At 39.1% G+C, this 13,372-nt stretch overlaps 1 protein-coding gene across 1 annotated transcript in view; it reads right to left on the bottom strand.

Moving 5' to 3' along the window:
* The window catches only part of GTF2B (general transcription factor IIB), a 33,627-nt gene extending 20,553 nt beyond the window's left edge, over positions 1-13,074 (bottom strand). The window contains exons 1-2 of the mRNA XM_003767243.4: positions 12,556-13,074; positions 8,248-8,354 (exon numbers count right to left, since the gene is read on the bottom strand). Of these exons, the coding sequence (XP_003767291.3) occupies positions 8,248-8,354; positions 12,556-12,572 (124 nt within the window). The 5' untranslated portion in view covers positions 12,573-13,074. The remainder of the gene's footprint in view (positions 1-8,247; positions 8,355-12,555) is intronic.
* Between the last annotated feature and the right edge of the window lie 298 nt (positions 13,075-13,372).

Genomic DNA, 13,372 nt, shown 5'->3' with positions numbered 1-13,372 from the left:
ACTTGACTGAACTTACCAAGAAAACTCAATGTTCCTCTTGATTCTACAGTTTGATTCCCCCTCAATCCCCCTCCCCCCCCCCATTCAAACAAGTACTGAATTCTGTTGGTTCTGCCTGGCTCAGAGCCCTGGCCTCTGTCCTCACTTCCGTCCACATCTTTGATCATCCCTTCTTCTATTTTTTACACCCCATCCCCAACTTCCATTATTTTCTACTATTTCAAGTCAGTCAGTTAAGTGCTAAGAATACAAAGAAAGGCAAAAACATGGTCACCACACTTGGGGAGAATCCACAATGGAGGTGTCATCATCACACTAATGACGGAGTGGATGCCATATATTTACAAAGTGGATGCAAGGTGATGGGGAGGAAAAGATGGAAGAAAGCAGCCTTCTGGGAAAGGAGGGCACAAGCAGGAACCTGTGGTGAGAAGTCTGGGAGATGAGGTGAAGGACCAGAGGGGACAGAGCATTCCAGGCATTAGAAGTGAGCCCCCCCAAAAAGCACCTGGCACTGTGCAGTTGGGTCACTGGGTAGGTGAAGGGCAAATAAAACAGAACAAAATAGACTTTAAGCTTGCTCCTGAAGGTAACAAGGTCTCACTGAGTAAGGGGCTGATGGTCACTTCTGTAGTTTAGAATCCTCATTCTGGCAATTGAGCAGAGTATGGACTGAGGTGGGAGTTGATCTGAAGCAAGCATATAAACCATAATCCAGGGAAGAGGCTATCATGGTCTCCACTAGATTGGCAGGCTGTATGAGCAGAAAGAAGAGGAAGGGCACATAAAAGATGGGGAAAGAAGGGCATTGGGAAGGTAAAAAGGGCCCTCTTTAGCAATAGACTGGACTTTTTTTTAATGTGTTTAAGATCCCACAGAACACCAAGTTCAAAATCTCTAAAAAAAACAGCTGGTATTTTAGAACTCTTCGTTCAGAAAAGAGACTAGGACCAGATAGTGAAATCTAGGACATATCTATATAGGATTAACTGAACTCATGTGAGTTGTGGGATTTTCTGCTCAAACTGTAGAACAAAAAGATCTAGGACAAAGCTTGTAACAAAGATCTTTGTTACAAAAACTGAAAAGATACTGAATGTGGGAGAGGAGAAAATATGCAGGAAATAGTGATGAAGATTACCAAATGCTATAGAAAGGTCAAGAAGAAAGTAATGAGAAAGGAACATTAGATTTGGCAATTAAACCACTGGTTACTTGGAAAGCAGCATCAGTGGAAGGATGAAGTTCTAAACTGCAGAGAGAGGAGAAAATATGGAGATACTGAAAAGGCAGTTGGCACACCTCCTCCCTGAAGCCTTCCCAGGCACCCTACAGTAATCTCCAAATTTATCACAGCATTTTTCCTGTATTTGTTTTCTTTTAAAATGTAACTTAAAATACAATTTTATTGTATTTTAAGTTCTCTCCCTTCCCTCCACCCAATGAGAAGGAAATAAAAACAAAATCTACAAAAATATGTAAATTCAAGTAAAATAAAATTCTGCATGAATCATGCCCCTCCCCCCCAAAAAAAAAAAATGAGAGAAAAACTATTTTTCAATCTGTACCGAGTCAATCAGCTCTCTATCTAGGAGTAGTAGCATTCTTTGAAACTTCAGTTGGTCACTGAGTTGATCAAAGTTCTTAAGTCTTTCGAAGGTGATTTTCTTTAATATCTTATTGTTAGTCTATAAAGTGTTTTACTAGTTCTGTTCATTTCACTGCATCAACTCCTATAGGCCTTCCTGGGTTTTTCTGAAGCCACCCTCCTTAAACATTCATCATTTCTTACAGCACAAATTCTGTCAAATTCATATAACTTAATTTATTCACAGCCATTCCCCAAATGACCCCATTTCCAATTTTTTGCCACCACTAATTTTTTTTTTTTTAAATTTTTTACAGAAGTGGGCCTCTCCTATCTCAGTTTAACAAACATTAAGCAAACACTACATTTAGGACATCTTATTCAGCTCCGAAGATACAAAAATTAAATAATCTCTGCTCTCAAGAGGTTATATTCAACCAAAAACATTCTTTATAATAGTAGTTATTTATGTATATGCTTTTTTTCCCTATTATAATTTAGACCAAATGTCTCTAGGGCAGTTCTCTATCATATCTATCATATACACCATAGTGCCCAGAGTACACACCAAGACACAGGATGAATATATTGAAATGAATGGCTCCATATTACAAAAAAAATCCAGAAACCAAGAAAAATTACTTAAATATGAAAAACATCAAATCTGTAGCCCTATACTTCTAGGAAAATTAGTCTATGTCATCCCAAACACCATTATCGGAAAAGAAAAAGAATAAACCAGGCAGTTGTTAGGAAGCTTTTGCAAGAGGGCAAGAATTTAGAATAAAAGAAAATCAAAGATGATCTATCACAAATAAAATTGGAATTTAAGTCAGTTGAAGAAAAATTCATAAAGTTAAATCTGTCTTATGCTAAGAAATTATTCAATTGCAAATAAGTACTGGGGAAAATGTGCATCTCCCAAATCCAAAATAAAGTGGTACAAATACTGAATTTTAGAAATCCCAAAAGTCAAGTCATTGAATTTAAACAAAGAGAATCTGGTAAGCAGTTAGAAGTAATTCACATGCTAAAAAGGATTAATTCAAAGTAGGTAAGAATATTCAAAGAAAATGAGTAAATGAAAGAGACTAAAACTCAATATATGGAAACAGGAAATATGCATTCTCCATCCCATAATTTACCTGCAGTCAATAACTCAATTTTGGTGGTACAAGTCCTTCTTGATGTTAAGCTTTTGTTAAGCACTTGTTAAACATTTACTGTATGTCAGACACCATGTCCAAGACTAGGCATAGAAAGAAAGGCAAACAAAATAGTCCCTGGCCTCATGGAGATGATGTTCTAATTGGGAGATGACATGCAAAAAGCTGTTTGTACAAAATATAAAGATTGCAAATAGCAGATGATCTTGAGGGGAAACACTCAGATTACTTCCTTAATTTATCTTTGAAATAAGTTATCTCATCTTAGTTCACAAATCAAAAAATTAGTTCACACACACAAAAAATACAGCAAACTCAACACAAGCAACTTTAAATAAGTTTAGGACAACTGAAATGTAATAGTGTTGTAAAAGGAAGTAGGAGAATTTGCACAGAAATGTGGACAGAAAATGGAGTAAAAAAAAAAAAAAAAAAAAAAAAAAAGCTACAGTTCTCAACCCCCTAGTTTAAGCTAGTAACATCCTACTCTTGAATATTTAATACTAGTATCCTTTCCACTTTGTGACATTCTTCATCTTGATTTTGCTAGATCGAGGATCGTCATAAGAAATTAAATAAGAACTTTTGGGGAGTTGTGCAAAAGTCACAAATTATATGTGAAGCTCAGCAGAAGACAATAAGTTCAGAAATGAGAAATGTAAAAACTACATATGTAGTTCTGTATAATGTCAAGGGGGAAAAAAGGAAACATGCAAAGCTAGAAGCCTACTTCTTAGAAATGGCTATTAAATTTTAGGTGGATTTTCCAGACAGAAGGAGCACTGTGCCCACAAATCCAATGATGTGGAAGGGGTAACTGGGGTTCAAGTATCAATCTAACCAGTTGTGAAAATTAAGTTGATTGGGTATTGTTGTTACTCTACAATATATTAAAGGTAACCAGAGGAAGGGGAGAAATGAGGTGTTAATTACATAACACATAAACTAGTTAGTAGGCCAGGCACTGAGTATTTTTTTCCCTGTGCTCATTGATAGGAACTTTAGTCTCTTTGGCCCAGCAACTTCCAACAAACCAACAAGCACTAAGATAAGGAATAAATTCTCTGTTGGAATGCAGAGGAAATAGTAATGGCAAGTACCTATGGATTACTTTCAAGATTTACAAAGACTTTACATACATGATCTCATTTGAGCCTCACCACAACCTCATGGAAAGGTTCAATGACTTGTTAATAGCCATTCACTTAGACTATATAGGCAGAGAAGGTACAGAGATATCCAGCTAATACAGTTTGAGCCTTTTACTGTTATCTATGGGAGAACAATACCATGGCACTTTCTACATATCCTGCTTTCGTACTATTTTGCACTGACACAGACTTCAATTAGAAGCCTGTAAATCCCACATGAAGGGCTTGAAGTGAGCTGACTCTTGGTGATTCACATTGGCTTATTTGTTGACAAATATATTCAAGGAACAAAGGCAAGTCTAGAAAGTCTGATTCATCCTCACACTTCCAAGTACAACTCCAGAGGGTTGCCAGATTTCATGGCTCTAGAAGTGAGACAGCACATAATTTCAGGACTAAAACAGAGTTGGAGGCAATCTTGAAATTAAACCTCACATCCTGGACTTACCCTCAAATTTTAAATAATGAATTCAACAAAAACTGAATATTAATAAGGAACAATCTGAATTGATGATTCAGAGCTTGATTACTCAGATAAACAAGAATACTATTAAATTACCATACCATTGATCTGCAGTAATTCAAACTGTTTCAACACCTCAAAATGACCAAACCATATTCTCTGAACTGACTTTCAGCATTCACATTACAATTTAAAATCAAAATATTCTAAGTTCTCAAGCAATTAAAAAACCAAACAAACCAGTAAACAGGATCAGTCGATGGTCTGAGTGATTTTCCTTCAAGTTGTTCATCAGAGAAAATAGATGATGTGCAGAGATTTGAATCCAGACATCAGAACATCATTTTAAATGTAAAGAAGTGTAAATATTATCTCCTCAATGAATTACAGAATATTTTCCCAGCTTGAGCCCTTCTTCACTTCATGGATTGAGCTGGTCACAGACAACACAAGGCAGTTGCCAAGTAACAAAAAGCCAAATCTGACAAATGGATTTTAATAAGACCCTTTCTTATTGACCAAGGTCACTACCCAAATTTGTTTTGTGGTTTCTGAAGAGAAATACTTAAAAAGGAATTTACCTAAGAACAAAACTTGTGTTGTTTAGACTCCAGGAACAGAGCCTAAATTGTAGATTCTGAGAGTTTCTCCAGACTCTTAAGGATTTCCTTAGCAAGGTATTATTCAAACTTATCCCCAGGTTTTTTGCCCATCCTTGGATTTTGTTGTGAAGTGACATCTACCTAATTTGACATCTGTTGGATAATTCTATAACATATTTTAAAATTAAAGTTACATTTTGTACTTTCATCATAAAAACAACTACGAATTGCAAATGGGGAAACAATCCTCAAGTGGAAACCAGAAAGAGCCTTTATTGCATTTTCTAAGCATTAGGTCTTAAAAATTTGTATTCAAAAAAGCATAGGTGATTAGGTTATAAAAATCAGTCACCAAGCACAGATCAAGGCACTACTACAATGCTGGGGATCCAAAGGTAAACCTAGCTCCAGACCTCAAGGAGCCAACATCTTAATGAGGGATATGATATGCAAGTAAAGATGTACTTGATAGGCATATATATTTTATAAGATATTATGTATAAAGAGCTCTGAACATTATATGTTACATGTAATAAGTATCTTATCTTTATCCATAATTATTTGTATATTATCTCTCCCAGGATGTGTCAACTCCCTGAGGGCTAAGGTTAGGTTTGCCTTTGCTAATATCAACAGTACTTAGCACACGTGTGTACACACGTATGCATACACTCACATATGTGTACATGAACACACATGTGTACACAGTGTAAACAGGAGGTCTAATACCTCTCCTCTCCCACAGTTTCCTTCAGGGCCTCCAAAATGCTGAGCTAGCTCTGGAAATGCCCGTGTCAGTCTCATTATCAATGTGATATTCCTAGAAAATCTACCATCAAGGAAAGATTTTTTCCACAGCATTCAAAACTGGTTCCACATATGGATATGTGGTGCTGGCTAATGGAAGACCTTTGTTTTCTTGGTGTTAATTCTTAGGCCAAAATTAGCACAAGCAGCAGAGAATCAATCCATACTTTGTTGCATTTCAGCTTCAGAGGCTGTGTTGAGTATACAATCATCTGCAAACCAAAAATTAGGCATCAACACTCCCTCCACTAGTTTTGGCTTTTAGCCTTTTCCAAGTTGAAGAATTTACTACCAGTGTGGTAGCTGACCAATTCATGTTTGTCCTCACTGAAGGCATTTGGCAACATGGCTGAAGACAAACTAAAAATCATGAGAAAGAGCACACAGCCTTTTTTTTTCCCACTCCACTGGTGATGGGGAAAGCTCAGGAGCAGTGTCCATTGTCCAGAAGCATTGTCCATTGCTTGCAAGCAAGCTATCATGAAATTGACATACTATATTAATGAATTCTGGGCAACCAAATTGTGATATGGTTTTTTATAAGTTCTCATGACTGACATATCAAAGGCCTTGGTCAGATCTACAATGCTGAACACGTAGCACACCTGTGTTCTGCTCCTGGCATTTTTCCTGGAGTTGCTGGGCAGTTAACACTATATAGACTCTTCCTTGGCCCCTTCTGAAGCCACAATGGCTCTCAAGTACATTATCTTTTTCTAGGTATAGGGTCAGGGAATTGACTTGAAACAGGAAGAGGAAGGTAGAAGAATGAAAAGTCTTTTGCAGAAGGAAGTACTTGAAGCCAAGAAATTCAGGAAGTGAAGGTAAGCAAAGAGGGAAATTCCAGGGATGAGGAGTAGTCAATGCAGTGATGGAGTCTTCAGTCTTCAGAACAGTTTATGAAGGGTTTTAAAGGCCAAACAGAGGAGTTTATATTTGATCTTGGAGATGAGGAGCCATTGCAGTTACTGAATAAGAAAAAGACTATTAATTGCAATAGTTCCGGCAAGAGGTAATGGAGATGTACTATAGAAGTGGCTGTATGGATTTACATGAGAAGTTGTGAAGACAAAAAATAGTATATGAGGCGAGGATAAAGGAGCAGTGCTCACAACAGTGAGCCTGGGTGATTGAGTGCTAAAAACAGGGGCGAGCTTGGGCACAAGAGATAATGAGTTCTGGTTTAGATGTCCCAAATCCGAGATGTTTGGAGGAAATCTAAGCTGTCCAAGATGTAAGGTGAGAGAAAAAGACTACATTTACAGGTCTGGGAAAACCAAGATCCCAGCAGCTCATCAAGTAAGACAACAGGAAAAGGAAAAGAGAGAAGGTCTGAGACAGAGCCTCAGGGGACACATCCAATGTTAGGAAAAATGACACAGATAATGAAGAATCACTGATAAGGGGTATGGCCAACCAAGGGAACCAGAAAATACCAGTGTTAAAGAAATCTAAAGAGAAGTGAATGCCTAACAATCCTTAAGGATACAGAGACTTCAAGAAGAATAAGGATGGAGACAAGAAGCCAGATTGCTGAGGGTTAGAATTGCATCAAAGAGGAGAAAGTGGAGGGAATGAGTGTAAATGGGTCTCAACCACTGAGATGAGAAGGGGGAAAGAAATAGACATGGGACAACAGTGCAAATGGGTGAATCAAATGATGAGTTTGATTTATTTTTAACCCTTTTGACATGAATAAAGACCAGAATTGAAAATTAAATGAAAATAGCATATTCAACTTTCCTTTTGGGTTGACATGGAAGGGAAAATACTAGAAATCTCAAGTTTGAGAGAAGTAAACCAAGTACCCAGTTCACAGCTTGATATGTTTATACCAGACATACTATACCTATAGTATACCAGGGAGTATGATGTTGCCATCAAAAGTAGGTAATGTCAAAGCACAAGAAGCATAATAAAGCACATTCATAACATGTCAAGTTCCTCCACACAGCACTGATCTTATTCCATGGGTCAAGATAAGACAGAGCTCGGGTCACTCCATTTCATGTCCCTAACAGTATTTTTTTGTTTCCCCCCCTATTACTTGAGTCTTAATTCTAGAAAACTAGAGAATGTGAAATTGGTTACTAAGTTTCTTCACTTTTAGCTTTTACTGTGAATTTCAGGACCAAATCAGTCACACTGTTCTCCACATGACTGATAAGAAACAGTACATTTGCATCATGTTGCTTCAAGTATCTTTGTTGGACAGAATATAATGCTGACAAGAAAATGTTCATTTTTTATCTTATTTGTCTCAGTGGTGCCAAGTTCAGATAGAAAGGAATCCTGCTGGCTGCAGGGACTTAGAAAGCTACCAATGCACAATACATTGCACTATATGTTTACTTGACAAACATTTCTCTATTTCATTTTAATCTAATCTGGGCCCCTCTTTGAAACCTCTGTTAATACATCATGGGAATAAGCACTCTCAGGCTTAATGAAAATGCCAGCAAATACTCACCAACAACCAGTCCACATTCAGGACATATCATGTCCCCAGCTCTATAGTCTTCCACCAAAATAGCATCTGGGTGGTTTGGACATGTAACTCTTGGAAGTACATCCAATCTAAATTAAAAAGGAAAAAAAAAATTGAATATAATTTAATGAATATAATTGAATATAAATATCATCTTCAACAAATCTTACTTGTTTTGCAAGAAAAGATAAAAGTATTTAAATGGGAGGCTTTTGAATACCCTTCTACTATCATAACTTAAATGCACCTTCTAACTTATTAACAAAAACACTTATGCTACATTTCTTTATATTCTTTTGTATTTACAAGTAGAATCCAAAGCATATTTTCTACTAGAGCCATCTTGATTTGTTGACACTGAAGATTAAAATAATAATCCCAAATTCTTAAAAGCAATTAAAAAAAAATCATATCAAAAGGGAAGATTTTAAAAATGTAAACCATTGTGTACACCAAGATTTCTTAAAACTTTTCCCACTCCTGATCCCTTTTTGCTCAAGACATTTTTACAGGACACCAAGTCAAATCTGAGCTGAAGTGTTTCTAGCAGCATTTATGCACGCACAGGGCAAAGTGTGAGATCCTTGTGTGTTCAGAACCAAGGCTACAGTGAAATCGCATAATGCAACCTAAGCAAGTACTTCCAGAAACACATTGGATTCATTATGTATTTGATTTTGAATTAATTTTTGGTTGTTACATTCAGAAAGCTGTTAGCATTGTCCAGTTTTTCACGACCTACACATTTAGTTATGTGATCTCATATGGCATCACAACCCAGTTTTAAGAAGCTTTGCTCCAAACCAGGAAACTCAAAGACAGTGTACCCAACCAGATTAAAATAAAAATACAACAAAACAGACAACATTACATCTATGCAGTCAGCAAAGATGCTTACATTCATTTTAGTGGCCCATTTCAATCTGATTCTGACACCCGAATCTGGACCAGCAGACTCCCAAGTAGGTGCCATAGGAAGTGAAAACAGACCACAGAGTGCATATGGAATGCAAATTCACAAATGGGATGGTGATGCAATATCATAGTCCCACCTTTCTTCACAGCCAATCATGCACCTACTTCTACTACATCACCCCACCAATACTCCAATTCATTTCCTTTCCCCCCCAGCATACCGAGTCCTTCCCACCCCAAATAACAATTGGGCAAAGACTAATTAGCCTCCCCACCTTAAGTCTGTCATCCCTACTCTAAATTCATCTTCCACATACCTGCCAAAGTGATTTTCCTGAAATGCAGACCTGACCATGTCAACACTACTAGCTCTCACCTCCCTCCCCCAACTCTAGTAGCAATGGATATGGAGCTGGTCCTGGAGTCTCATCTGTAGAAAGGGGATAGATAATAAAAGCACCTACACCTCAGAGTGGTCCATAGAATCAAATGAGAATACTTAAGAAGCACTCAACATCATAGTAGGTGCTTAATAACTGCTTACTTCCTTCTTTTCTTCCTTCCTCTATAGACTCAGAGATTGCAAGATTCAATACAAGTCTTTCTCTTTGACAGTTAAAAATCCTTTACAAGACTGTACCATCTCAGCTTTGTAGCCTTATTTAAACCCTCTTTAAAATCCAGCCAGAGGCCTTCTTTCTGCACCTCACACCCATAAATATTAGCAACGAAAATATATAAATGTGAACAAATACGGATGTTATAATATTCCTTAATCAAAAAACGAATAAGGAACAACTGTAAATAACATTGTGTGGAGTTGAAGTCAGACTTTTTACTACTTTTTGCTCTGTACCTAATAAATATCAATGGAAAAAAAATTATTTCTGCTAAAATGTTGTTAAATTCACTATTAGGACATACACAAAAATTTATGTTGCTTTCATAAAAAAATACTGATTATTAATAGAAAAGGTTTTATATCATTAAAATACAAAATATCATTTCATCATAATTTGTATTTTGTGTAATTTATAAAGTATATAGTATATTAAAACCTAAAGGTTTTACAAAAGTACAAATATTGAAGGTACATGCTCAAAATTTTTTTCACTAATAAGAGTGATCAAAAAAGTTTGGACATCATTGGTCTAGAGTACAAATACTGCTTTACTTAAACACTTATTCCTAAAGGATGTGATGATTATTAACCACCACTACAAAAAGAAATTGCAAACTTTGTCAAGTTATAGTTAAGCAATTTAACTGAATTAATTCAGTGGCTAATTTTCCAGGTAACATGGTTTCTTGTCAAAAAAAAAAAAAAGAAGAAGAAAAGAGAGAAATAAGAAAAGAAAAGCTAAATTGTTAATATTGGTACTTGTCACTTATTCTAGTAATTTTGCTTAGGTAGAATCAAATATGTGGATACCTACTAGATGACATTTAAAGATGAGCCTTTTAGCCATAAGATTTGCTAAAGACAGAACATTAATAATTTAAATCAGAAAAGTTTAAACATTCATATTTTAAAAACTGCCTTCCCTAACCTCTTAAGATCCAAATATTATTGTCTCAATTATCACTTATATTCCATTTATAGATCCCTTTCGAAGAGAAATAAAAACTCTTTTTGAATAGCAAGTATCCTCTTGAATAAAAAACAAAAGCCATAAAAGACTAATGCAAAGTATTTTGGTTCTTCAAAGCTGTTACTTAAGCTCACTAAAAGACTTTCACAAACTACAGCATCAAATATCTCGATGACTATTACTATATATACAAATATACTTTATTACTAACCTGGGCCAGCTTCAGAATTTATTCTCAAAGAATACACATAACAACTCACAGTTTAATTTTCAAAATTTCATAGATTTTTCTGGAAGCACTAGAAATCAATCTGTTCAGACACCTTCACTTACAAAATGAGGAAACTGAGGTCTGGTGACTCCCAGTGCACTATATTCCAACACAATTTTGTGTCAAAACGATAACATAAAAAGATTCTGATTATTCCTGCAAAACTTAAATGTTCTTGGAATTATACTATTAACTTTTCTACTCCATTCTCATTCTTCACCACAAATAAAAGGTAAATAAAATCTCCATGACCTGTAATTAAAACTACCACAAAAGCATAAAAGAATTAACAATTACATAGCATCAAAAGATAATGGGGAAGGGAGACGGAGAGAGAGAGAGAGAGAATCTGAGGTAGATAAGTCCATGATAGAGAGCAACAGGCAGCAAATGGCCTCTCAATTTCCAACCTTGTTCCAGGTTGTGGCCAGCTGCAAGAGGGAGGACTCCCTCCCAGCGCCCAGCCCAGGTTTGTACACCCAGAAGGTGAAATCCAAGTCAACGCGGAATGCAGAAACCCCTCACTCCTTTGGAGAACATGGATCTTTAAGGAAATTTATATTTATTTATATTGAGCTATTCATAGCTCAAAGGAGCAACGTAAACACATTCGGCTTTCCCACTCTCTCGCCTTTCTTAGACGAAGGTACTAATTCAGGAGGAATCGATTAGTGGGGACCCACAAACTATGCACAGCCCTCCTTAGTCAATGAGCAGCGAGCGTCACACGCTCTTTGACTGGATGGGCAACCGCCCTGTATTCCAGTATTTCCCAACAAAATTCAGCCCCCAATGTCACCTAAGCTTAAGAAAGGTATTAACAGCGCGGGGAAGCTTCTCGTTTTGTTTTGTTAATTGCTAAGCTAAGCGGCCGGGTTAACAAGTACAGGTTGGCAGGGGAAGGCACGAAACGCATTAAGCAGATTGGATTGTCGAGTGTTCTCCCACGCCCTCACCTGAGGGCCACACCCACTTCCAGGAGGAAGGCAGTGGTCCCCCCGAGCCCAGCCCGTAAACAAGGAGATCGGGGCCCGCAGCCAGGGGACCGGCAGCTCTGCGGGGAGGAAGAGAAGCGTGCAGGTGCGGGGCCCGATGGATGCGCTGCTGCTCGGGCCGGGCCGGGCCATCCTCGGAGAACTCGGGGTCAGCTTCTGCTCGCAGGGCCCACCGCGGCCTCCCGGGGCTGGGGGACTGCTGCCCGGAGGCTCGGGCCCGGGGGCAAAGGGCCGAGCCTGGCCCGCGATCCCCCTCCCCCAAGGGCCCGCTCCGGCTTCGGACAGGTTTCTCTCCGGGGCGGCTCCCGCGGGCCGCGTCCGCGCCGGGACCGAAGCGAGGCGGAAAGAGAAAACGTCCGAGGGAAGCCCCGGAGGGGGCTAACAGCGCCCCCGCTCCCCTCCCCGAGGCGCCTCTGCGGCCCCGCCTCCGCGGCCTCGCTCTCCCCGCAACGCCGCCACGGCGCCCCCGCCCCCCCGGAGAATTCGCGGCCGACCGCTTTCGGCAGCCCTTACTAACCGGCTAGTGGACGCCATCTTGACGGCGGCCGCGGCGACGGTTTCGGAGACTCCAGGCAGAGTGGAAAAGGGGAAGCCGAGGCAGAGAGAAGGGAAAGACTACTACAGGCTGCCGCAGGCGCCGCCGCTTTTATAGACTGACAGCGCGCAGCCGTAGTAGGGCGCGCGGACTACGGAGCGGGAGACGAGCCAAAAAGCTCCACGGGGCACATGTTTCGCCTTTTCTTCCGCCTGCGCGCATCCGGGGTCATTAACTCGGCCTCTCCCGGGAGTCCGCTGACTCCCCCCGAGGGAAGCTTGTCCTGAATGAAAGCAGGAAAAAGGTGTCGAGGAAAAGCTTTTGCGGTGGTTCCTAGAGCTGTGGCCGCTCCCTCAGTCGCTGCTGAAATCAGACACCGTAAGGGCAGTCCATGAAGGGCCCTTTATTATCGAGGACCCCAAAGAACGTTGGTTTATGTGTCTTATAGGCATCGATATTTTACTATTCTGGAGATTTAAAATGATACTTCCTTAAAAGATGTTTATAAATTATGAAATGGCAGTCTTATTACATAGGAGCATCAATCAAGACGTTGCGTAATTATATGCTAATTATATGCTAATATAATAATTTATTCATTGTGTGTGTGTGTGTGTGTGTGTGTGTGTGTGTGTGTGTGTGCGCGCGCGCGCGCGCAGTCAGGTAGTCCAATGGCTACAACGCCAGGCCTGGAGGAAGATGTGCTATAACACGTGACCTCCCACACTTACATGACCTCACACACTTACTAGCCGTGTGATCCTGGGTGAGTCACTTAACTCCTCCTCATTCAGAAAAT

Source organism: Sarcophilus harrisii, chromosome 4 (assembly GCF_902635505.1).
Source record: "Sarcophilus harrisii chromosome 4, mSarHar1.11, whole genome shotgun sequence".
Taxonomy (NCBI): domain Eukaryota; kingdom Metazoa; phylum Chordata; class Mammalia; order Dasyuromorphia; family Dasyuridae; genus Sarcophilus; species Sarcophilus harrisii.
This window is presented reverse-complemented; position numbering and strand designations above follow the sequence as displayed.